General features: G+C 50.7%; 1 protein-coding gene across 1 annotated transcript in view; it reads right to left on the bottom strand.

Annotated features, from left to right (window-relative positions):
- Nucleotides 1-26,834, bottom strand: part of PLXNA4 (plexin A4) — a gene marked incomplete in the record, with an annotated part of 626,278 nt that overhangs the window by 6,554 nt on the left and 592,890 nt on the right. The window contains 4 exon segments of the mRNA XM_034764290.1: nucleotides 14,807-15,019; nucleotides 17,406-17,575; nucleotides 23,329-23,519; nucleotides 25,318-25,417. Of these exon segments, the coding sequence (XP_034620181.1) occupies nucleotides 14,807-15,019; nucleotides 17,406-17,575; nucleotides 23,329-23,519; nucleotides 25,318-25,417 (674 nt within the window).

The raw sequence follows: 26,834 nt of genomic DNA, 5'->3' as shown, positions 1-26,834 counted from the left end.
GGGGGTAGCCATGTTAGTCTGTATCTCCAAAAACAACAAGGAGTCTGGTGGCACCTTAAAGACTAACAGATTTATTTGGGCATAAGCTTTCGTGGGTGAAAACCTCACTTCTTCAGATGCATCTGAAGAAGTGAGGTTTTCACCCACGAAAGCTTATGCCCAAATAAATCTGTTAGTCTTTAAGGTGCCACCAGACTCCTTGTTGTTTTTGGAGATACAGACTAACATGGCTACCCCCTGATACTTGACACAGTGCAATGTGAGTGCATTGATTTATGGAACCGAAGAGTTGCCCGTGGAGAGAAGCCCTGTTCTTTATAAATATTCCATGGGCGCCCTCCCACTGGGCAAAATGAGAGAGCACTGGGATTACGTCCCATTCAACATCAATAAGGCCTTTGGTGAGAAGCCGCAGCACGCTATGTAAAGAGGTCCGGCTTGAGAACCAATCTGAACCTTCCCTTGCCCTCCAGTTAATAGTGTCATCAGAACGGTCGGCTGGGAGGAGAAATGTCGCCTGGCAAGCCCAAACTGCACACTCAGCCCAAGCTCTCCCCCACAAGCGTGGCTCCCTTACTTGTGGGAGCTGGGAAACACCCCACACTGGCTAGCGGCAGCTATTCCAGAGTGGAACAAGTCCCAGCCTTTGAGTGTGAAGCTTCGTTTCTGAGGGGCAGGGCTTTGAGGCAGGGATTCCTGGGTTCTGATCCCAGCTCTCATGCTATCTAACTTCAGGCAAATCACCTGGCCTCAGTTGGCCCTTCAGTAAAATGGGGACAACAATGCTGTATCCAACCCACTGGGGAGTTGTGAGAATTCGCCGGCTAATGTTCAGCAGGGCCTTGAAGATGGAAAGTGCTATACAAATGCTGATGGTCAGACTGTGGTATTTCGCCATTTGCCTCAATAGGAGCCAGTGTGGAGCCATAGCATCCACTGGGGAGGGTTGCCTCAGCGAGGTGCAGGCCAAGGGACAGGCGTACTGAACAGGCTGCGCTGCTCTGCAGGCCGGTGTGGCAGGAGAACTGGGTCGTGGCATGACTGGGATGCACTGATGGGGCACTTCCTGCACGCCCCCTCAGTGCAGGGATTGCATCCGTGGTCACAGATTGAGAACCCAGTACTCCCCTGGCCCTCAGCACCTCCCAGCCGGGCCTCATGGTATTTTAACATGGCCCTAGGCAATGTCCCCAGTAGGCCACGAGTGTCAACTGCTCCTCCTGTAGGCAGCGACCCCTCAGCACATGCCACTAAAAGGCTGTTGGCATAGATGGGCCCCTCTCTCCTCCCAGGCACGGGGCAGTAACAATGCTGCCCACAGGTGAGGCTCCCCAGGTGGAGGCGGTGTCTCCCACAGGCAGTCTCTGCTCCAGAGGGGCTACCCCTCCACAAACAATGTCTCTCCTCACCACCAGGCAATCTTAGAAGAGTCCGTCCACACAAAGCTGCTCACCGTTGGCCCCTCACATTGAGTGGATCCAAGATGGCAGCTGGCCACGAGCAGCCTCCGCAGGACCTCACACAGCCCTGCACTTTGTCCCCCTACCATTTTTCCAGTGAATTGTAACCCTCTCCCAGGTGCCGGCTTGAGAGCTCTAGAGACTGATGCCCTCGGTGTGCGCAGAATGGGCTCTGCTGAGGCGGCCCAGGTGCAAGCTAACCCCACCCTGCTCCCTGTCAATGTGCCTCAAACCTAACCTGGAGGGAGCTGCAGTTCAGGCTCTAAGGTCCATTCCTTGACTTCCCCGCTGAGACTGCCAAGAAGGGGGCCTGTTGTTTAAATTGGTGATGGTGCATTTTGAGAAGTGGACACTGAACCAACTACAAACTGGACCGAGAACCAGCAACAGGCCACTGTGCACCCAGCCCAACGCAACTGGAGCTGGTCGGGAATTTGTTGACGAAGCACTTGTCGGGCCATGCTTTAAGTAAGGTGAAAGGAGAAATACCCGTGAAGAGGAGAAATATATTGTTGAGAAGAAATACATCGCTGAGGAGCCTAGTGCTTTTGGTGAAAAAATGTTGATTTGTCAAAACTGAAAAGCTTTGAATCCTGGGTTTCAATGAATCGCCCAACTTGAAAAAATGTTGAAAATTTTTTTTTTTCAAAATTGTCAAAATGTGCCATGTTGACACTTTCTAAATGAAAAATTCCAGTTTTCGGATTCAAAACTTTTTGTTTAGAAACGTCAGTTAATTAGACTAAAAAAGGGTTAGAAAAGATTGAAATCAAAACAAACGGTTTGAAATTCTCAAAATGAGACGTTTCGATTGACCCAAACAAATCTTTTTTCTGGTGTTTCAGAGTGTGAACATTTTCAAGACTTTGAAGTTTGGTCCTGATTCAAGACAGGGAAAAAATGTTAAACTCTCAAGAATATTTGAGGGACAAGAAAACAGTTTCCTGGCCAGCTCTAATCACACCAAGTGTACGTCTTCACTACCCGCCAGATAGGCGGGTAGTAATCAATCTATCCGGGATCAATTTATCGCGTCTCGTCTAGACGCGATAAATCGATCCCCGAACGCTCTCCCCATTGACTCCGGAACTCCACCAGAGCGAGAGGCAGAAGCGGAGTCGACAGGGGAGCCGCGGCCATCGAGCTCGTGCCGTGAGTACCCGAGGTAAATCGATCTAAGATACGTTGACTTCAGCTACGCTATTCTTGTAGCTGAAGTTGCGTATTTTAGATCGATCCCCCCATCCCCTCAGTGTAGACCATCCCCAATTTTCAGCCCCTGCTTCCCTGCCTGGGGCTTGTAGTGATGTCCTAGATTTTCAGTAGGGAGCTAATGGAGAGGAGCTTCTTGCAGGCTGCCTGTCTCACCATGTGAATCCCCCTCAGCCAGACTTCGTCCTCCTGCACTGTATACAGAGTGGCCTCTCTGCAGTGCTCGTGAAGTGCTTGGAAGCCAACAACTGTTTAGTGTTACAAGGACGTGTACCTTCTCCAGTAATTGTGTCACACCCCTTCCTGTGCTGCTGCCTTCCCCTTCACTTCTGTCTCTCTTCCACATCATAATCCAGGTGCTCTGTATAGCTGGGTGACAGCCCAACCGAGGTGGCACTTGAGTGGCACTCCAGATACCAAGCTCTAGTGCCTGCGATGGCATGACAGTTCAGTTTACAGCGAGCCAGCTCCAGCAGCCTGCTAGGATTGGGAGCTCTGCCGCTCGAGTCTCCTCTGTTATTCCAGATCAGTCATCCTTGCAGAAAGGCGGGGACAGCAGAGAGGGGAGATTGGGAGGGGGAAGATGGCATCTCCTACAGCTCCAGTGCTGCCCATTTTATGTGTCTTTCCTTCTTCCCTCTGGTGGTTAGCGACCCATGTAGGTGGGGGCGACTGTGCTGCACAACGGAACGAGTTCAGCTCATGGGGGGTTGTCTGGGCACTTCCCAACCCTCCTTTAGCACCAGTCATTCTCTGGGATTAATCAGAGATAAATCACCTTGCCCACTTATCCTGCATCCAGCAAAACTGCTGTGCAGAGTTCTCAGCTCAGTGCTACTGCCCTGGGGAGGGAGCTGTCCGCCTCCGAAGCTCAGACAGGACTCGGCTTGGCAGAATTGGATGGTCTGTTTGTTTGTAATTGGGACGATTAATATTGATTTTTATTTCTGTGCGTTTTTTTTTTCTATTTGTAACTATGGTCGAGTTCAGGATCCTGACAAAAGGAAGAAAGGAGAGCAGCAGAATACGGACCCTGGACTTCAGAAAAGCAGACTTTGACTCCCTCAGGGAACTGATGGGCAGGATCCCCTGGGAAGCTAAAATGAGGGGGAAAGGAGTCCAGGTGAGCTGGTGTATTTTAAAGAGTCCTTATTGAGGGCGCAGGAACAAACCATCCCGATGTGCAGAAAGAATAGTAAATATGACAGGCAACCAGCTTGGCTTAACAGAGAAATCTTCGGTGAGCTTAAACACAAAAAGGAAGCTTACAAGAAGTGGAAACTTGGATAGATGACTAGGGAGGAGTATAATAATATTGCTCGAGCATGCAGGAAGGCCAAAGCACAATTGGAGTTGCAGCTAGCAAGGGATGTGAAGGGTAACAAGAAGGGTTTCTACAAGTATGTTAGCATCAAGAAGAAGGTCAGGGAAAGTGTGGGCCCTTTACTGAATGGGGGAGGCAACCTAGTGACAGTTTATGTGGAAAAAGCTGAAGTACTCAATGCTTTTTTTGCCTCAGTCTTCACAGACAAGGTCAGCTCCCAGACTGCTGCACTGGGCAGCACAGTATGGGGAGGAGGTGAGCAGCCCCCAGCGGTGAAAGAATGGGTTAAGGACTATTTAGAAAAGCTGGACATGCACAAGTCCACGGGGCCGGATGCAGTGCATCCGAGGGTACTGAGGGTGTTGGCTGATATGATTGCAGACCCATTGGCCACTATCTTTGAAAACTCATGGCAATCGGGGGAGGTCCCGGACGATTGGAAAAAGGCAAATATAGTGCCCATCTTTAAAAAAAGGAAGAAGAAGAATCCGGGGAACTACAGACTGGTCAGCCTCACCTCAGTCCCCGGAAAAATCATGGAGCAGGTCCTCAAGGAACCCATTTTGAAGCACTTGGAGGAGAGGAAAGTGATCAGGAACAGTCAACATGGATTCACCAAGGGCAAGTCATGCCTGACCAACCTGATTGCCTTCTATGATGAGATAACTGGCTCTGTGGATATGGGGAAAGTGGAGGACGTGATATACCTTGACGTAGGCAAAGCTTTTGATACAGTCTCCCACAGTATTCTTGCCAACAAGTTAAAGAAGTGTGGATTGCATGAATGGACTATAAGGTGGATAGGAAGCTGGCTAGATCGTCGGGCTCAACGAGTAGTGATCAACGGCTCGATGTCTAGTTGGCAGCCGGTAGCAAGCAGAGTGCCCCAGGGGTCAGTCCCGGGGCTGGTTTTGTTCAACATCTTTATTAATGATCTGGATGATGGGATGGACTGCACCCTCAGCAAGTTCGTGGATGACACTGAGCTGGGGGGAAAGGTAGATATGCTGGAGGGTAGGGATAGGCTCCAGAGTGACCTAGACAAATTGGAGGATTGGACCAAAAGAAATCTGATGAGGTTCAACAAGGACAAGTGCAGAGTCCTGCACAAGGACGGAAGAATCCCATGCACTGCTACAGGCTGGGGCCGGACTGGCTGAGCGGCAGTTCTGCAGAAAAGGACCTGGGGATTACAGTGGACGAGAAGCTGGATATGAGTCAGCAGTGTGCCCTCGTTGCCAAGAAGGCTAATGAGGTATTCGGCTGCATTAGTAGGAGCATTGCCAGCAGATCGAGGGAAGTGATTATTCCCCTCTATTCGGCATTGGTGAGGTCACACTTGGAGTATTGCGTCCAGTTTGGGTCCCACCACTACAGAAGGGATGTGGACAAATTGGAGGGTAATGAAAATGATTAGGGGGTTGAGGCATATGCCTTACTAGGAGAGGCTGAGGAAATTTGGCTTATTCAGTCTGCAAAAGAGACGAATGAGGGGAGATTTGATAGCAGCCTTCAACTACCTGAAGGGGGTTCCAAAGAGGATGGACCTCGGCTGTTCTCAGTGGTGGCAGATGACAGAACAAGGAGCAATGGTCTCAAGTTGCAGTGGGGGAGGTCTAGGTTTATCCAACCTAGTTTTTATTAGGAAAAACTATTTCACTAGGAGGGTGGTGAAGCACTGGAATGGGTTACCTAGGGAGGTGGTGGACTCTCCTTCCTTAGAGGTTTTTAAAGCCTAGCTTGACAAAGCCCTGGCTGGGATGATTTAGTTGGGGTTGGTCCTGCTTTGAGCAGGGGATTGGACTAGATGACCTCCTGAGGTCTCTTCCAACCCTAATATTCTATTATTCTATTTTAATTTTCACAGTTGTAGGAAATTCAGGTTGGAGTTAGGGCAATGCTGACAGCGGGGCCCAAGACACCCACACGCCAGGAGGTGGGGGAAGGAGGGCTGTGGGCCTGGCACAGCAAAGCTGAGACCCCTGGCCAGGGCTGTGAGTAGGGGGATGAGCTCCCAGCCGAGAGGGAGGCCACCCCACTGCTGACTGGCTTCTGCCTGGTGATGACCTCTGTGCTCCGGCTAGTGAGTGAGCAAGCAGTGAGCGAGCCAGGAGAGCAGGGCTGCTGCTGCGGGCTGGTGACAGTGAATCCTGGGAGGGAGGGATAGCTCAGTGGTTTGAGCATTCGCTTGCTAAACCCAGGGTTATCAGTTCAATCCTTGAGGGGCCATTTAGGGAACCGGGGTAAAAATCTGTCTGGGGATTGGTCCTCCTTTGAGCAGGGGGTTGGACTAGATGACCTCCTAAGGTCCCTTCCAACCCTGATATTCTATGAGGTGTGGGGAGTGGCAGAGCAAATACCCCGCCAGCTGAGGGGGAGGCTATCCCACCACTAAACAGCTCCTGCCTAGGGATGGCCCACGCGTGCTCGGCCAGTGAATGAGTGGGGCCATGACAGTGGGGCTGCAGAGGGCGCCCTGCGGGGCCACGGTGCTGGTGGTGTGGGGGAGGCTGCACGTGCCAATTGTTCTCAGTGGATATTCTTTTTCAACGTGTCAGGTGAAATTGACATTTACTAGTAATGCGTTTACTTTACTGCCTCCAACCTGTATGAGCCACTGGGTCATTCCTTGGCCGATGCGTCTCAGTTAACACTGCCCGTCCACCCCCCACATGCCGTGCAGAACAAGTAGCTTCCACAGGAAGGGGTGACAGGTTGGAGGGGAGAGGATGCAGAACCCTTCCCTGCTTTAGGCACTCGGAGACACAGTCCTTGGTGGATTAAACTAGACATGGGGGGTGTGAATCCAATTGAACGAAGCATCGCTAGTGGACCAATCCAAGTGCTCCTGGCCGCCTGCCCTGCCAACTCCACCTGCTGCTCCCCATCCCCCATAGCTACCTCAAGCACTCTCCAGCCGTGCCTTCCACCCTCATGGGTCCAACCTTGGGGGGTCCATGGACCCTCTCCCAGCTTATGGCTTGGATCCTCCTCTATCCACCTCTGCATACACTTTGGCTTATCTACCCATGCTCATCACCATGGTAGTGCAGCAGCTGGACCCTAATGGTTTTCTCAACTGAGAAATCAGTTATTGGAGAGGCTTTTAAACAGGGCCGGCTCCAGGGTTTTGGCTGCCCCAAGCAGCCAAAACAAAAAAAAAAAACAAAAAAACAAAAACAAAACCAAAAAAAAAAGCCGCGATCGCGATCTGCAGCGGCAATTCGGCGGGAGGTCCTTCACTCCCAGGCGGAGTTAGGGACCGTCTGCTGAATTGCCGCCGAATACCTGGACATGCTGCCCCTCTCTGGAGCGGCCGCCCCAGGCACCTGCTTGAGAAGCTGGTGCCTGGAGCCGGCCCTGCTTTCAAACCATGTACCCTACAACCAAACTAGGCTGGCCGTTACAGAATTGACCAGTTTCACTTTCTCCCATTGCAGTCCGACCATAGCTAGCTGAGTTCTTAGCACATATATGTTTCTTAGCCCTGGTCTACATTAGGGGGCGGAGAATCGATCTAAGTTACGCAACTTCAGCTACGTGAATAACATCGCTGAAGTTGACGTACTTAGATCAATTTACCGCGGTGTCTTCACCGCGCTGAGTCAACTGCTGCCACTCCCCTGTCGACTCCGCCTGCGCCTCTCGCCGAGCTGTAGTACAGGAGTCGACGGGAGAGCGCTCAGGGGTTGATTTATTGTGTCTAGACTAGACGCAATAAATCAATCCCTGCTGGATCGATCGCTGGCCGCCGATCCAGCCGGTAGTGAAGACATACCCTTAGGAATCCATCAATGTAGTATCCAAGCCCATCAGAAATACATGTAGTAGAGAATCCTGGTAGGCAAAATGGCCAAGTCCTCACTGAGTCTTTACTCAGTTTTCACTTGGCCCTTACGCAGCCAGCCACTTACCTCTGACCTCAAGCAAGGGCCAGGTAAAACTGGAGGAAAAGCTGACCTTGTGGTACAGCTCAGAAATTTCCCACCGTTGCAGCTAGCCCCAGTACGGCTTGAACAAAAGCAGGACTGGCTCGTAGGACTGTGCACTTCAGATCTGTGCTGGGTGGAGCGTATCAGTCCTGCGGGTGTGCATCTCACGCATTCTTAGCAAAGGGAAAGAAATTACTCTCCTCCCTTCTGCAGGCTCCCTGTCCTCTTAGGAGAAAGAGCTTTACAATTAATTATTTCTTGAAAGAAAACGAGACAAATCAGTCAGGGGAATAAACCTGGCCCCTTTGCTTATGCCTGTGGCAGAGGGCAATGCGCCGTGCACTGGGCATCATAAACCCTGTTTTATGGGACCTGTTTCACGAGGCTGCAGAGTTACAGCAGCGCCATGCCATGCTGTCACTGTCTGCACCCGGTCGCTCGTTAACTCCTCGAGGGAGAAGAGATCAACTCTGGTGCAACCCTTAGCGCTGATCTCTTCCAGGGAGCCCTGGGCTTGGCTAGGCCATGAAGCTAATCGCCTCGCTCGGGATTTTGTTGTCGTCGCCATTGCTGGTTCGGGATCGTGCTCATTAATAAGCGGTTTAGCATCTGAACAGCCTGTAACGAATCCATGTGCTGCAGACAGCAAACGCAATTACAGAAATAACATAATTAGGGTTATGCAATAGCATTCCGAATCCTGCACGCTGAGAAGGAAGAAGCGTGCAAATAGGAGTTCGGTATCTGACAGACCTGGCACCGGTAGATCAGAGAAGGTCTGGAGAAAAGCTTGGTAATGAACTAGCAGCAAGTTGGAGCAATTCAAGCCCATGAAGTTGTTTCATCAGTTGAATCGTATGCAGATGGACTAAGGGGTTGTTTTGGTCGGCTGGTAGGCATCACAGCTGCTTACGTTTATGTATTAGCTCTCTCAGCTGGGTACCCCCACAAGCCTCTGTTATACCAAATTGGTCTGATTGCAGAGAGAGCCTAGGTTCAAGGCAGGAATCTCAGCATCTAATTGGGATATGAAATATTTAGTCTTATAGTTGAACAGATGGCCCTGACTCCAAATGAAGCTCAACTCACCCATTCTTCAGATCAAGAGATCTGCTATTAATGGCTTGTAACTAGTGTTCTACCTTTGCAGGCAGTCTCTTGTGCCTTGATTTTATGGCTTTTTCTGCTCCTTACTCTGGGGCTACTGTGCCAAAGGCTAGTAAGTCTTCAGCCAGCCTTGCTGTAAAGACAGCTAATCCTAGAGTGAATGCCCCAACCGCCTCAAGGCAGGAGAAAGGAACGAACACCTGCTCATTAAAGACCCTTGGAGGGCCATATATTGTACACTTGCAAATACAGTCTGCCTCCCCTTTCCACTGTCCCATTTCTGCTGCCTGCCCATGCTCCCATCTCCACTGGTCCCCCAGCACCTCTGTAAGCTCCCTGCCCAGCCCAGCCCCCACACGCTTCCTGCAGGCATCCTACAGTCCAGAGCCAATGAGCATTTGAGGAGTTCTGCAAAAGGGAAGAAGTGGGGCTAGGAAGGACAGGACAGGCAGCACAGGGATGCACCCCCTTCCAGCCTGCCGTTGAATAGATGAACCAAGTGATTCAATCTGAGGTGGCTCCCACTCTCTGGTCTCATGTTGGGATCTGTGATGAAAAGATTAGAAGTTTCTAATTGGTGAGCATTGCTTCCTTAAAGTGGATCTCAGCTCATCTGAATAACGCCAGCCTTCTGCTGGAGGCAGCATGGCCTAGTGGGTATAGCACTGAACTGGAACTTAGGAGAAATAAGTTCTAGTCCCTGTTCTGCCATGGGCCTGCTTGTTGATCTCTGGCAAGTCACTTCCCCACTTCATGCCTCAGTCTTCCCATCTGTAACAATGGGACTAATGATACTGACCTCCTTTGAGCTCTACAGGTGACAAGAGCTGGTTATTATTATTATTTCTATTGACAAGCCCCCTCCCTAGTGATCAGTTACATGTTGAGCCCCCTCGGTGCCAGGGCAAGGGCTAGAAACTCACTGTTGTTTAAAGTGGAAGCTGAAATTTCTAGCAGTCCTTTGAGCTCTCTTCTGAACTCCTTGGAGCTGGTGAACCACCCTGATGTTACTCTTTAAAGTCTCAATAATTTTTTAGAATTAGAGTTTACTCCGCGAAGAAGTTGTTGTTGCACTAGATCAGTCCATTTCATAACTAGCTCTCTTTTCTGGCTGTCAAATGGCCCGAAGAGGTGAGCCAGCTTTTCAAACTCTGTTGAACACCTGGATTTTAGGGTATCATAATTCAGGAACCCCTTGTCCAGTTCACTTCAAACATAGCAGAAAAATTGTCTCCTGGCCCCAGACTCAATCCACCAAGGTTGAGACTTCAATTTCTTTGATGGCAGAATCTGGAAGGGGTAAGAGTGTGTCTAAAATAAAGCTCACGAATTTCACGTCACCATTTACTCAGAGTAGTTCCTGCTACTGCAGAGTAAGAGACCGCAGAGGAGCATCAGGGGTGAGAGGGAAGCACTTGATCTTTTCTTTGTGCCACTGCGTGTATCTTAAACGCTTAATGCGATGCCTGGGCAAACGTACAGTGGCTTTTGGTCTTTTGTCCCACTGCCCCCTTTTGGGTCCCTGCGTTCCTGCCTTCATGCCACAGGCGTCTGTACGGCAACGATTTATTGATTGTGACGAATGCAATTAAGCCGTGTTAATGAAGTTCAAACAAGTGTTATCATAAATTTGGCAGCGTGGAGAGAAACGAAAGGTCAGCCGCAGCCCTTTGTCATATTTCCAGCGCTACTGAATGCTAATGAGCCGGTCCCAGTCAGAACACATTCCCCTTCTCAGTGCTCTGGGATTACGATAAGTGCTCCCAAATCCCCAGGATTTCTAGGCTCAAAGGGGCAATATCGGCACTGACGCAAACTTGGAAAGGTTCTGATCTCAGCTCCGCTGATGTAAATCCAGGGTGACTCCAGTGAAGCCTACGACGTTACACCAGTGTAGCTGAGATCGGCAACAGGCCCACTCTCTCCTCTGTCCTTCCCCCTCTGTCCAGCTGCAGAGAAAGGAAGAGTTCCAATCAGATGACAGCAGCACATCTTGGGTCTTGAAAAGCCACCTGTCACTCTAGAACCACAGGTTGAGTATTGCTGGTTCACACACACACAAACACACAAAAATGGACCTGGTTGTCTTTTCCTGTGTTCTCTGTCTCTTTCTCCTGCCCCATCCTACCTTCACCTTTTGTGCCAGAGAGGCCCAAGCTCTGGCTGGCTCTAGCTAGTTTTTGCTGCATGTTTTCACCCATAGGCGGTCTCAGCTACAGAGACTGAATCCAGAACTCAGCTCTTCCAAATCTCGGGGCTGTTCAGATCGGGGTTCTGGTTGGAGCTCAGCTCCATGCCCAGCAGCACTGAAATGTAGAAGTCCATTTAAACCAAGCTCCCCATGGGCCCAGAAGAGCAAGCTGGGAATAGGTCAGGGTCTGAACCTGCTTTTGTTCCCTTCCATTCTGTACCCACAGCCCAAGCTCTGCATGGGTAGTATTTTGCCTGGGTGCTCATCCATGCCCAGCACTTACTTTCACCAGGTGCTGCAGGATGTTCTGCTTGAAACATGTACCATGTATTCCTGGGGGAATTCTGTGCCACTGCGCATGCGCATAATTCATGTGCTGTGGATAATTTTAATTGTTTCCGCAGAAAATAGCTTTTGCTGGGAAGTTACTGCAGTCCCGCCTTTTGCCCACCAGAAGGCACTGTGGCGTTAGAAGAGAGCAGCCGCTCCCGGCCAGCCCCAGCTACCATAGGGAAGAGAAAGAACCTGCAGTGCCTTCTTCACAACACCTGTCGGGCCTGGTCAGGAGACAGACAGTGAGGGGCACATGGGGCTGCTGGGGGTGTGTGTCACAGATGGATTCATACTAGCTAGTGCGAATAGATAGACTGGGCTGGAGCTGAATGGGAGTAGAGGCACAGGGTCACAGGGGGACAGGGTGCGGGACCACATGGGGATGGAGGAGGGGGTGTAGGGCCACATGGGGGAAGGTGGGTGCCTGAGTGGGGGAACAGAGATACATGGGGCTAGGGGGTGCATGGACACCTGGCGATGAGGGGAGGGGACTGGCTGAGGGGATGCTGGGACACCTGAGGACAGGGGAGGGGGTATCTGAATGGGGTGGAGGGACACATGGGGACAGGAAGTGAAAGGACACATGGGGACATTTGACGCAGAATTGCCCCAGGAGTAACCATGGCAGCTGACCCTGCTTTGATGTCTTTTGAGCACCTGTACATACTCCAAGCAGAAAATCCAGCAGCTACAAGTAGATGGCTTGGAGCACGGGAGTATCTGGGATGGGCTAGCTAAATTAGCTTAATTTTAGAGAGATGCATGCTAGGACAGATACCTTGCTTTTGCTCCAGAGTTCCTCCAGATAGATATTGTCACCAAACACCCATGCACAATCACTTTTAGCTCTAATGTTCCTACAAAGGACAATTCATCTGATTTCAGGTTCCTTCTGGCAAACTCCTTAGCAACTCAGAAACTCTCTGGCTGTGACTCCAGTTATCTTGGCATTGACTCCTACCCTGTCTTTAAAACCCAACTGTCTTCAGTGACGATCCTGTCAGTTGACGATGACTACTGCATTAACTGGAATAACTCACACCCTACCTGGCTGTAAAAAAGTAGCAAGGAATTCATTAGGAGTTGGGTGCAAATCAGTCCTATCTTCCATCCTTAACACACCCATCACCCTAGCATCTAGACACCGCTTGCTGGTTTCTCTGAGATGGAAGCAACAACCATCCTCATTCCAGGTGCGTTGTGCATCTCAGAGCCAGGCACTTGCATTTCAGAAAAGACAAGAGGGGCAAAATCGACGTTGATATTCACAGACTCACAACCTGCTTTGGGCTTCAGCTAATACAGCAGCAAGGAACCTTGCAAAGTTTTTGTACACCATTAAAAATCACCCCAGCAGCTCCTGGGTCTGTCTCAGATAAAAGCTGGCAATATTAACTAGCAGCGGGAGCTCTGATGCACCTGATTTATGAATGCAAACTCATCCAGTTGTTCTGGGAAAGCTTCCAGGAAAGAGTAACACCTACTGCTGGGGATCAGCCTTCCACACAATCCAGTTTTAATGAATACAGTGCTGGTATAAGCCCTGGAAACTGAAGCTACCTATTTACCCAGAGAAGAGGGACAGCACTGGGACAAGCTCTCCATAACCCCCCTTTCCCACCAAAGTGCCCTCACCCCACAACTCGAAGGACAGAGACACCTCTACGGATGGAAAGGGACTTTGGTCACCATGACCCTTTCATTCCTTGGACCTCTCGGCTGACTGCTAATGAGAACGACCGTACAAGTTGCAGTGGAGGGTGTGAGCTAGGTATCTGTCCATTGAAACCAACGTCCCATTTCACACAGACCACCGAAGAGCTACCAGATCATAACATCTTTAGGTCGCGTGACCTGAATGCACAATCCACAAATAAATATCTCCATATCTCATTCCCAGTGTCCAAATACAGCTCGGTCCCAAGCTCTTTACATATGAGAAAACTTGGGCACAGTATAAGAAATAGGTCATAATTAAGCAAGGTAGCTCCTAAGTGCCCGACTGGTTGCTAAGAAACTACATTCGTTAAAAATGGAAGTGTCTAAACCGCTGCTAAAAATAATTGTCTGGACAAATCAGTAACCGACAGTAGCTGCATTAGAAAGGATTTCATTTAACTCTGACTACAGCATAGAAACCTTTAACCAGCTATGGTCTCCTTTCGCTGACATATCAGAACGACTAACCCCGCCATTAAAAGAAATATACTATGATATACACAGGTATAGTTACAATAGCAACGAATTCATAGAAACCAGTGTGGTGTGTGATCAACTGTAGACAATATCTATCTATCCAGCCAGCTGAATAATTGTTTAAAACTGTGCACAGTTTTATATGAACTCTCTGATGTTAACCTTGGCTCCATGTTTAGTGTACAGCAAGCATGTTCCAGCTGTGTATTTCCAAAAACTGTCAGTAATGCCTAGCAAACATGGGGATATTGGAAAAGAAACTATGTATTAAATTCTACAAAGCGTCCTCAAGCAAACTCCTACTGAAGTCCATAGGAGCTTTGCCAGAGCTAGTCCCACAAGATCTAGCTCTCTATTATTAAGGTGAAAAGAAAGATCTTACATTAACGGCACAAAGCACTGACTGAACCATGCAGATAGGAACTGGGAGAGTGCCTAGTCCACTGCACAGCAGTGAATATGCAGGTGGGGGAGTTTATGGTTAGGGTGTTTGGGCAAACCCCTGCTCTGTCAGATAATGCCTAGAGAGCTTTAATTCCAAAGTAGCCAGTCCCTTTGTTCTTCAGGGTTTCATCCAAAGGACCCAACACATGGTCACCTGCATGGAAATCTATTAGCCTCAGAAGGTAAACAAGGCAGCTTAGCCAGGATTTGCACTGTTGGCTTTACAGTGTGTAGAGAGTCCAAACCCAATGCGTAGAACATGCAGCCATCCTTCCAGGACTGGGTGGCTGGACTCAACCCCAATCAGTCACACTATCCGTCTCCCTCAGTCTCTCCACCAGAGAAATTACATCTGAAAACAACCTCAGCGTATTCCTCTCACTGACGTGTCCATCTTTGGCGTGAGGCATATCAAGCTAAATGGCCCAGATGGTTCTTTCCATCGGGTCTTAAACCAAATTAAATAGCCAAGCGCTGCAGCCTTCTAGTGCAGCTCCGTTACCGGCGGCAGCACACGGGACGCCAGCCTGCAGCCTCTGCCGACAGAGCAGGCCCACATTGTACAGCTCTGGCTCATGCCAACCCGTCTCCTCAGTGTAGGACTCACCTTTCCACCCAATTCTTGTAGCTGGGGATGTCCTTGGCATACAGAAGCTTGTTGGAAGGGGAGTCTTTGCCCAGACGGTGCTCCGAGGTTGAACAGGAGTCCATGAAGGTCTGAGCCACCACCGAGAGGCAGGCATCTGTGATGCTGTTCTTGTGGATGTCGAATACGAACTGGGGGTTTTTGATCATGTTGACCCAGAACCGTAGTGGCAAACTGCAGGGAGGAAGAAGATGGTTCAGTCAGGGTGTTGTTTCACAGGCGATCTCACTACACTACAATCACAACAGGATTGGAGCATGTGACTGGGAGTCAGGATTTCGGGCTCTGCAACTGGTACACAATGGCTCAAATTCATCCCTGATGGGACTCTACTCAAGTCAAGGGAGTTGACTCCAGAGTTGGCTTTGGTCCAGGGCATCCTTAGATCATTCACAGAAGGTCAGATTCGGACAACTTTATTCCCCTTGAGTAGCATCTTACTCTGTAAGGTGCCCCATTGAAATCAATGGAACTAGTTGGGCTGGCAGAATTGGCCCCTTACCCTCTCTGTGGTTCCTATTAATGTCTGTAAAATGGGGATAATACTTACCGACCTCGCAAGGGTGTTGGGATGAGACCTGACTGCTAATCACTCCACCCTATGTGGCCAGAAGAGGTCATATACATGCAAAGCCTTAGTATTATTAATGCTTGTAAGTGGGGAGCAGAGTCTGGCTTTTCGGTCTCAGCAATACCTGGGGTGGACATGGACATATAATACTGGGGAGTTGGGATTTAGCTTCACAACTATAACTCTGTGCACCAGTTGATACCGTAATGGCATGTAACCACCCTGTGCCATCCTGCAGAGCTGGACCCTCGGCCAGCCCCTGGTTCCAGCAGGCTGGGCATTGCACAGCTCTATGTTTATAACTAGGAGATGAATCCTTGCTATCAGAGCCCACCCACTGGATCTCCATCTCCAGGGTTTTAGCAAGTCCAATTTCAAATGTCTCCAGGGCAGGGGCTTCTATCACTTCATGGAGGGAGATTATTCCACACTAACCGATCTTCACAACAGTGGGTTTTTCCTAACAGCCACTTTCCTAACATTTTCCTTTCCTTAATTTCATCCCATTGCTTATAGGTGTCCTGTTTCCATAATACCATCCTAAACAATTCACCTCTACCACTGGCATCTGCACCCTCCAGATACCAGCAGGTAGTGTTAATACGTCCTTCTTGGCTACATCACCACCTGATCTTCCCCACGGACTCCTCTGGAGCAAAGAAACTTGTGGGCGGAACGTCAGAAAAAAGCATCCCAATGGACAATCACATTAGGCTACAGGGAGACAGTCTCCCCAAGGGAAGCGCCCAAAGCCCAGTTGCTGGAGATATTTGAAACTCGAACTGAGGAAGCGCTGGGAGAGTAGGGGCCTGTGCTAGCACCTGCAATAGCAACAGGCAGGAGGAGGAGGAGCTGGGGAAGATGGCCTGAAACAGGTCTTTTGCATCTCTAATGTCTCTGATGCTAAGCTCCAGCCAGCCACAGGTAGCCGGGAATACTGGCTGGGAATGATGAGGCCTGTGAAGTGACTTGGAGTTAATTTAATCTGATTGAGAAGAGATCATTTCTTCCTCCACCCTTCCCCCGTTAAATAAACCTCCTGCTCATTTAGTCTGAGTGGCTGCAATCAGCCTTAGATTAGCGCCACAGATAATGTTAATAATATGCTAATGTTTCATTAGCTGAAAGCCTCTTTGATGCATGGGGTTTCTTTTTTTATTTCACGCACTGTGCCGACCTGCCAGTCAGCATGGCTGGTAAAAGGAGAAAACTCATCAGCTGGGAGTCCTGTGGTTCTCCTCTGCTGTGCCTTTTATAGTCCCTCGTATTTACACAGAAGAAGGGAGGGAAAGATTCCCCAGGGGACTCTTTCCAACAGGGAGACTTGGAGGATAAAAGCAGCAGGGATCCTTCTCTCTCGAGATCTCAGCCCCCGTCTCTATTCCAGTACATGCAACAAGTGTGGGGAGGGAAGCGTTGTCTAGCGGTTGGAGCAGAGTCAGGCTCTACCTAGCTCTGTCCTCACTTGGTGCTTGTGTGGCCCGGTCACCATTTGTGCATCTCACGACCCTTAATGGCTCTATCCCCACAGCACCCCTGGGAATTACCGTGACCCCTTTCACAGAGGGAGACACAGAGACTAAGGGTGTCTGTCCTGTCATCAAAGGGCGTGATCTCAGCTTGAGTAGACACACCTGCGCTAGCTTCCAGACAGCTCACTCAGGTACCAGAGCAATGAAGCTGCGGCAACACGAGCTAGGTACACGAGTAATTACCCAGGGTCCTTGGCGGCTGTACAGCCCGCACCAGCTCAGGTACGTCTCCTGGGGCTACAATCACTCCCCTGAGTGCAGTAGAGACGCACCCCAAGTAATTTTCCCCAGATGACACCGGGAGTCTGTGGCAGAGCCAGGAGATGAACCTAGGTGTCCTGCAGCCCGTGCCAGTGCCTAACCCACAAGCCCATCCTCCCTGAGCATCAGAACCCCAAATCCTTTCCCCTCCGCCTGGGACCCGGAGCAGGGCTGCGCCGGAGGGGATCACACTGACCAGTTGCTCTTCCAGGTGTGCCGCACGTGGGGGTCGTGGATGTTGTGCTTGTCTGCCTGCTCGTCCAGGAAATCAAACATGTACTTGATGGCCAGGGGCAGAGCGCTGCCGCGGTGCGCCGTGCTGAAGATCGTCTCAAAGAGGTCGTCGACAAACTTCTGCAAAGTGCCCTGCGGGGTCAGGGGAGGAGGAAGAAGAGGGTGAGACACTGACCTGGGGCTCTGATGTCCTCCCTGGGGAATTTCAGTGAGACACATCAGCCGGGTGGGTTGCCAGGTTGGCTCAGAGGAGTGCTACTAGACTGTTCCCTGGAGCTCCCGGGTTCAGCCCTGGAAGTAGCGACTGAGAGCTGCTGCCATGTGACAGCTGTGCAGTGAGAATTAAGCTGGAGCCAGGCACACGTATCACTGGGATCCCCCTCGGCCTTGGACCTCAGCAAGAAGCCATGGACTGAACAGGCCAGGTAAGCTGCCTACCTCTCTCTCCTCAGAGCTTGTCCCTCTGGGTGAGGGTTGAGGTGCTGTGGGGGGGAACACTCAGCAGAGAAAGGGAAGGGTTTGCTCTCCTGTGTTGTTAAATGGGGTCCTCTGTTGGCCCCAGGTCACAGAATGCCGAGGGATTTGTGAGCAGCATCAGGAACATGGCATATCGCCAAAGGGATTGGGAGAATTCAGTTTTGGGGTTGGATCTTCCGCAGGTGTACACTGGTGATAGTCCAGTGAAGTCAACCTGCTCCAGTGTGTTGTGGGGATGGGAGAGGTGGGCATTTTGCATGCGAGAGAAGCCCGACCTGTGCACTGAGCAACAAGTGACTGATCCTGCTCCCAATGGGATTTTGCACTGGGAGTAGGTCCTGAAAGAGCATCCATCATGCAGTGCATACGTGGAACCTGACTTTGATATATGCTAGTGTAGAACTTGATGAGGTTTCCTCCCGTTCCCGTAGGAGAGATCCCAGATCACCATGCTTAGAAACCACCATGATCACTGCCTGATCAGCGAGAACAGGACACCTAACAGGACAATCTGAACGTGAGGGGTCTGGGGGTTGAGTGGGTACATGTACTTAACACACCTAGCATCTTCCATGGCCCAGGATCCTCCCCAGGAGTGCTGAACACCATAAAACCACACCCCACCCTTCCTATGAATTCAATCTCTGCTCGCAAGTGAAACAGCAAAGAGTAATGCAGGTCAGGACTGGTGTGCAGGCAGAAGCCAGGTGTGGTGCCCAGGTCTGGGATAGGAGGGGTGACAGAGATCACAACGGAGGTGCATTGATAGCAGGTGCAGTGGATGCTGGAGGTCAGGTGGGTCAGGACTGGGGGTGCGATGAAGGAAGTGGTGTTGGGGGCCTGGGAGTAGAACAGAGGTTCAGGTAGGTCACAACTGAGGTGCAGTGACCAAGCTGGTGCATGCTGAGGGGCTGCAGGCTTGGCAGTGCAAATCCGAGGGCAGGGCGAGTCAGAAGGACCAAGCTGCCACCGGACTGGAATGGCAAGGTGAGCTGCAGGCCAGGATTGAGATGCAGCTGGCAAAGGTGGTTGTGTATGAGCTCCAGCCGCGTTCCCAGCACTCCTCTTTCGGCAGAGCTGGGAAATCGCCACCTACAACACGTTAATAACTGTAACTGCTTAACCAGGTCAAAGTGACAAATTCCCTGCAATGGAAAGGTTCCTTCTGTCTCTGCAGATCCGCGACAAGATTCCCCTCGCTGGAAGTGGAGTGCCAAGTTCCACCAGGGTGGGTAGAGTTTACACAGCACTAACAAACGCACCAAAGCCTAATTAGCAGGCTGATGTCCCTTGCTGATTCCCCATTTGATTTATTCTTTGAGAAACAAACAGAGAGAGAGAGAGAGAGAGCGCGCTCCTGAAAAACGGAACAAAACCCTGCAGCACATGCCTGAGCATGGGGAGGGCCCCGAGGCGAAATCTGACACAGAGGAGCTGCCCTCAGGATCAGTTTCCAGGGGGAATTGCTTCTCTCACTTGCCCAGCCAAATGCAAAGAAACCCTCCAAGGCCTTTAGGCAAAAGATTCCAGTTCTCAGAGGTTAGGGACTTAGCAGGGTAAAAACCATTCTCAGTTTAACGAAGTATTCCCCAGGGCTGTGTTAGCAGCAATTGCACGCTCTTCCCTCTCTCCGAGAGGGGCAAGATGGGGAGAGGAAATTTCTCTTATACCAAGCGCCGGGGTGGGGGTGGGAATAGCCTTTCTGGTTTTCTTTGTTGCTGTGTCAAATTCCCAGCTGGCTCCCTGCCTGGTTCCCAAGAGAGGGCAGGCGGGACAGGCACAATCTGGAGGTCTGGTTGTGGTCCACCAGTATCTGAGCTGAACACCAAGTATGTTCCGTGACAGCCAGATCCCCAGCAGGTATAAATCAGCCTTGCTCCAATGACTGTTGATTTACATCAGCTGGGGATCTTGCCCTATGGGGGTGCCCCTTTATTTTTACGTTGCCATTATGGCCCCTAGATGCTATGGGGAGGGGCACATTCAAAGACAGACAGAACAATTGCATACCCTATGTCCATCGACAGAAGAATAACCTGATTAGGATTTACTATTCAGTGGCTGGGGGTCAGACACCAAAGGCTGGCCCACCAGGGGACTGAGCACACAGATGAAACACCAGAGCAGGACTTATGTATTGATGGAGGTGCGATGGTGGACGCTACAGTGTAGAAAGACCTCAGGTTGTCTTGCCACTGTATTGTCCAGCTCTGCTCAGAATCAGGTTAGATAACATGATGGTTATAAGTATCAGAGGGGTAGCCGTGTCAGTCTGAATCTGTAAAAAGCAACAGAGGGTCCTGTGGCACCTTTGAGACTAACAGAAGTATTGGGAGCATAAGCTTTCGTGGATAAGAACCTCACTTCTTCAGATGCAAGATGGTTATGATGGTTATAAACGCCTGAGCCCTATCTCCGCAGCAGCTTCCACCACCGCTACTGCTGATGGGGCTGCCCCAGGGGGGAGTGACGTGCCGGTGCCAGAGGTTCCCACTGAAGGATGTGGAAGATGTGCCAGCTGAGCCTCACCCTCTGACAGTTCCTCATGTGAGCTGTGCTAAGACTGGGCCTCTTCATATCCGTTATCCCCAGGCTGGTGGGCAGACTCCTGGGACCAGAGAAGAGCATGCCCAGCAGTGCTGCAATTGCCCAGCCCTGACCCGGGGAAGGAGAGAAGGAGTCCAAACCCCATCCTTGGCCTCTCTAATGAGACTGCCAACAAGGGGAAAACACAGAATGGGGGATAGCTGGCTTGGTAGCAGCACTGCTGGAAAGGATCTGGGAGTTGTGGTAGATCCCAACCTCAACATGAGTCAGCTATGCGATGCTGCTGCAAGAAAAGCATATGCAATCTTGGGTTGCATTATTAGAGGCTTAGCATGCAAGTCACAGGAGGTGATAGTACCGTTTTACTCAGCGCTGGTGAGGCCTCAGCTGGAGAACCGTGTCCAATTTTGGTCACCAGTGTATAGAAAGCATGTAGAGAAACTGGAAAGCATCCAGAGGCGAGTGACAAAGATGATCAAAGGGATGGAATGCAAGTCATACGAGCAAAGGCTGGAGGACCTGGGCATGTTTAGTTTGGAAAAGGGGAGATTAAGGAGGGACATGATCGCAGTCTTCAAATGCTTGAAAGGCTGCTAAAAAAAGATGGAGAAAAATTGTTCTCTCTTGCCGCAGAGGGCAGGACAAGAGGCAACAGGTTCAAACTCCAGCAGAGCATATTTAGATTAAATCTCAGGAAACACTTCCTCACTGTAAGAACAGTCGGCCAATGGAACAGACTGCCAGGGAAGTTGTGGAAGCTCCTTCACTGGAGGTTTTCAAAAGGAGGCTGGGTGACCATCTGTCTGGGATGGCTTAGACACAACAAATCCTGCATTTGGCAGGGGATTAGACTAGATGTCCTTTGCGGTCCCATCTAACCCTGGGGTTCTGAGTCTATGATTCTGCTAGGGATCTTTGTACTAGTAACAAGACAAACGCAGCCAACTCCTTTTGCCCAGGCCCCTGAACAGCCACCAGACGTTAATGACTATTGGCCACAGATTCCCACCAGCAATGAGGTGGCGAAAGGCTGTGTGGCCCTCTGCTGATCCCCTGAGCCAACCTGTCCTCCCATGTTCTAATCTATAGGTTCTTATTCCGCTCCCATCACTGCAGTATCCGAGGGCCTTCTGGTCATGCATTACGCACTGTGACGAACATTGGTCACGTGGTTTGTTCTCTCCTCCTCTCCACAGTGTGCCTAGCAGAATGCTGGGGTTTGTTTTATACCCAGACCTGGTCGCTGTATTGGGGTCAGAGGAGGCAGACCAAAGCAGCACGCTCTGCATGGGGAGCAGAAGGTGGGGAGGTTTGGGATCATCCTTAGTTCTTGGGGGAGTTCACTGCGCAGTCTGGGACCAGCCCCAGAAAGCTCTGTCTCCTGCACAGAGGAACCTGACCCTGGTGGTGGAGAGTTCTGCTGGACCACGGGAGTGGAGCTGTCAACTATGGTTTTCACTCCAGGGCTTTAGGCTCTTTAGATACCCTGGGCCCAGGCTACGGTGCGCCTTGAAGAGAAGGACTGAGAACCTGACCTGGATTCGAGCACCCTGTAGTGGCTGTTTCAATCCCCGAATGCAGCATCCCCTTGCAGCCCCTGCCTGCTGCGCTGCCAGCAGCATTTGAGGTGTCAGCAAAATCAATTCCGGGTCAATAACTAAGTGCCAGCACCGCGTGACATTGAGGTGGGGCCGTGCAGAAGTTTAGCATTTATGGGACAAAAGTTCTAGATCGGTCAGGCAATCATCTGCCATGCAGGGCTGCGCGGGACGAGAGAGTGAGTGCTCGCTGCCAAGGACCAATGTGCTCCCCGCAGCCCGTCAGCCCAGGCAGATGCCTGCTGTTCCCCCTGTCAAGCCAGCATGCTCCACTGAGCGCTTCGCTCCCTCCTTTGTCCATGCATCAGGCAAAATGGCTCCCCCAGCTCTCTGTGAGTGAGTGACATAACCTAACCTGAGGAGAGGTGAGCGTGTTTGTCTCAGCTCATCCCGCTGAGCTGCCCCTCCACGATGCATGATGAAGCATCTAGCTAGCTGGTACGCCTTCCAGCACAAGCACCACTGGTGAGACAGCCCGGTGTCCGTGTGGGCCAGAGGGATGGGGTGGGACAGTGAGTAACATTCCCTACAGATTTGTGGCATAACTCACAGTCCCATTTTGCCAGGCTGGCTTTGTCCTTTGAACATGTCCAGGACGTGCTCCCTAGGCTCCCCTTGACCTCTTGAATCACATGTGGTCGGCTCTACAAACAATTCAGGGTATATCCTCAAACCAATCTGCTCCTGCCCACATAATTCTGCACACACAGGGATCCCCGTGCAGGAAGCCACTGTTGGTAATGCCACCTTTCCTCCCTCGTCCAGGCTCACAGCCTCGCTGCTGCCTCTGGCTGCTCCCTCTCCCTCCCCAGTCTCTCACTAAACCCTTCGTTCAGATCACCAGAAGCCACCCTTTCCTCACTAACCCGTTGTCCGCGCCTTCATCGCCTCCCACCTTGACTATTGTAACCTGCTTCTTCCTGGTCTCCCCCTTCTCACCTCTCCTCCAATCCAGCCGACCCAAACCATTGCTCTCAGAGCCAACTTCCTCTCCCGCCGCTCTGCACATGTTATCTCCCCGCCTTCTGGACTCCTCCACTGACTGGCTCCTAAATTCAAGCTCTTCTCACTTTCTACTGCGCTCTCCCCATGTACTTCCCAAGCTTCTCCCTTTACCCTCCCTTGGCTTCACACCTTGTCTCATGCTTCCCCTTACACTGGGAACAGTCTCTCCTATCTTGCCCATGAAGAGTCCCATCTCCTCCTTTAACCCCTCTGAAGCCCACTTCTTCAAAGTCCCACTGCCCTTCTCCAGCATTATACCTTGGTGGCTAGCAGCCTGGTCAGGTAGATCTCGGACACCATCTTGCTGCCCCGGTCACCCTCTTTTTGGTCTCCGTGCTCATGATTCTTGACTAGATGCCACATCTTGACTCCACTCTCCAGATCAGGTGTGATCATGGGTGTGCGGGAGCGCAGGCTGTCTGGGCTGCCCGTGTAACGGATCATGTTTTCTGAAACACAAAGCCACAGCTTGCTCAAGAATCAGTCCTCCACCTTCAAGAAGAGGTGGTCACATTAAGGGGGTCAATGTGTTTTCCCAGGGAAATACTCTGCAGTCATGTCTGCTTTAAAAATGGAAATCCACTACCTAATTTCCCACGGTTTCCTTAGCTGCACCTGCAACATTTGCACACATCTAGACGTTCCTAGGCGACTGAGCAGATACACGGAAAAACTTCCCTACAATGAGTTCAGTTAGCCCGGGAAAGCATCTCCCGGGGGAAAGGATGGGAGCCTTGTCCCGCCGCACGACGACGGCGAGGCTGGACAAGACACTAGTACGTTTAGAAAAGGGGATGGTCCAGCACTGGCAATGTGTACACACGTTACTGCTGTGATTGAGGGCAGGCAGCCACTCCTGGAAACGGGTTCCTTTGTGTGTAATCAGAGCAGGATCCTGAGAACCCACCACTCTCACTGGCTCCTGCAGATGTTGCAGATGCCCAAAGAGCTTCACAATCCATGGGCTTGTCTATGGGTGTGTGTTCGGCTTTGTACACCTCTCCCCCCACCCGTTTGCTCCCTCCTTCCCCCAGCCCAGCCCATTCACTACCCACCACTGCGTCACTCCCTCCTCCAAAGGGGGAGTCCCCAAACCTGCCCATGTGGATGGCGTGACGCCCCACCTACAGCATTACTACTTCCCTTTCCACAGGCCCGGGGTGACAGCCTGGGCAACCTCTCCTGCAGTGCTACAAGTTAACTGTATTTCAACTGCAGTTAACACACAGATGGTGCCCCTTCCAGTAGCAGGTTCTGAAGCAGCTTCATTAATGCATTCCTGGCCTCCCTGTATTAATTACTGGATGGAGTGCCCATGTTCACTCTGGCTGCTGCTCCCTTTACTGCAATTAACAATCACTTCTGACTCACCACATTTCCCCCCACTCCTCCCTCAGCCCCTCTTCTAACAATCCAGTAGCACAGAACTCAGGAAATAGAACAATAATGAAACCACCCAAACCCCCTTCTTTGCAAAGGTCACGGTGTCCTTCCAGAACGGCAACAGCGCTGCAAAGAACATGAATATTAATAAGGCCTGGTGCATTGCTCATGTCCTTGGAGTAAGGGGAAGCGAGTTCCTCTGGACATTGAGTAACTGTACTTTCCCCCAAGCTACAGAGGACGAGGAGGATCAGACTTACTTTCATATATTTAAAAAATTGGATGAGGCAGCTGGATCCAGGGCAGTGGATGGTTTGTATCACTCTCCTGTTGCAGTCTGGAAACTCATTTCCCTTTAACCCTCACCTGCTGCTGCACTTCTTGGGCCAGAAGTCCAACCAACAGGCAGCTACGCACGTGGGTGCATCAGCGGCGAGAGGAGCTGGTCTTGGTGACTCAGGAAAGCTAAGTTCTATTCCGGGCTTTGCAGCAGAATTTCCGCGTGACCCACTTTATCTCTCACGTCACCTAGCCTCAGTCTCCCCATGGGTTAAATGGTAATAATGGAACCTGGGCTGCTCAGTAAAGTGCTTGGAGAGCTAACGCGCTTGAGAAGTGCTAACTTTTACTGTTCCAGGTGTAATCTCACCCGGGCCAAAGTCACCTGGATAAAAAAGTGATCTTCCATAGACACCATTCATTAGAATAACGTAGCCCTTGGATTGTCCAGTGCTTTTCATCTTCACTTGCTGTACAAATGCTAGTTGGCTGTGGCATGCTGTTCCCTTTGCACGTGCTCAACATCTCCCCACCGTCGTGGCCACCAATATCTCCCCTAACGTACATCAGCAAACAGGCCCTTACCATACTTGCTAGCTGAGGTCCTGGAGACAGTGGAGTTGTTGACAGCATTGTAGGCAGTGACCTGCTTGGAGACTAATGCTACCACCGATCCATCTGGCACCTGCGGAGGAAAGAGAACTTACGAATAAGCCTCCTAGAGCTGGCCAAAAAGCGCACCCGATAACATAAAGGAAACCCAGCCAGTGAAACCCGAGCGATCAATCACTATCCCTGCTGGAAGGATCCCATCATTAGTTCCTTATGGCCCACCCCTGCAAACCCTTCCTCACAGGAGTGGGGCCAAACCCTGCTCTCCCCTTCTTGCCCTCCAGTACAAATCTGGAATCACTCTGCTCAAGTCAATGGGCATACTTGGTATGAAGGCAGAATCTGGCCCATACAGGGTCTGACCCAGAGCCCACTGTAGTCAATGGGAGTCCTTCCATTGACTGCAATTGGCTTTGGAGCAGGCCCTTAATGGGCTACTCCCATGAGGAAGGGTTTGTAGGACAAGGACATGGAATTCGCTCAAGGGCCTTGTCTTTGTACATGTCTGTAAAGTGCCCAGCGTGAGATCCATACCCACATGATTGTTTTTATAATGGACAAGAGACTGCAACAGGCTTATCTTTTAAAAGTGGGGAAGTGCCAATTCTTCTAATTGTTCAATAGTCCATAGAACAAAAGCATGACATTCAAAATGTCCATGACACAAGCTCTTATAATGAGAGATGGTCTGAAGAGTCTGAAATAGGGTTTGGCTAGAGCTTGGGGTTTAAGATCAAGACACATCAGGTTCTAAGGTTCAGAGCTGATGGTCCCAAAACCTCATCAGCTGTTCTCACAAGGTTTCAGCCCCAACTAGTGGGAGTTTAATGAGATCAGATGATCTTGCAAGTTCTCCATCATTTTTGGCTGGAATCTGATTTCAGCCTCATCTATGTGGGGCCTGGAAAACAGGCCCCCTCCAGTGATGGATCCAAACCAGAACCAGTGATGGGCTAGGATCTGGGAATTCATATCCTTCCAAGTTTTCAGGAGGTTGGATCTGAGCTTCTGATTCAGGCCATCTCCATGGAAAAAGAACTCAACACTCAAAGAGAAGCTGATGTTAACAGAGACAGTAAATTCACTGGGGAGGCCAAATTCTGAGACCTAGGGGAACGGCTGGGACCCAGTTCCTTGTAGTGCCCCTCACAGACTGAAATTAAGTTGCTCCTCCAAGGTCTCACAGCAAATGAGTTGCACATGACACATGTCAGTACTCTTTTCCCTAGACAACACTTCATGGGAATGAGCATTTCATATACAAGGTGACAAATGACCTCCTGGCATCAGAGTAGACATGCACAGACTCGGCACAGGACTTTGCCACACCAGTAGGGCATTGCCACTACTGCAACAAAGGAGGAAAATGGTGTTTCTATTGTTCTGCCCCTGTAGATGGCGGCTGGATATCTGTTGTGCTGCGGGAAGTCTCACATAACATCTCAAAGGGGGAAGAGAGCCTCTTGAAATGAGGCAAACCTTCCGATCCA

The sequence above is a fragment of the Trachemys scripta genome, chromosome 1, assembly GCF_013100865.1.
Source record: "Trachemys scripta elegans isolate TJP31775 chromosome 1, CAS_Tse_1.0, whole genome shotgun sequence".
In the NCBI taxonomy this organism is placed as follows: domain Eukaryota; kingdom Metazoa; phylum Chordata; order Testudines; family Emydidae; genus Trachemys; species Trachemys scripta.
This window is presented reverse-complemented; position numbering and strand designations above follow the sequence as displayed.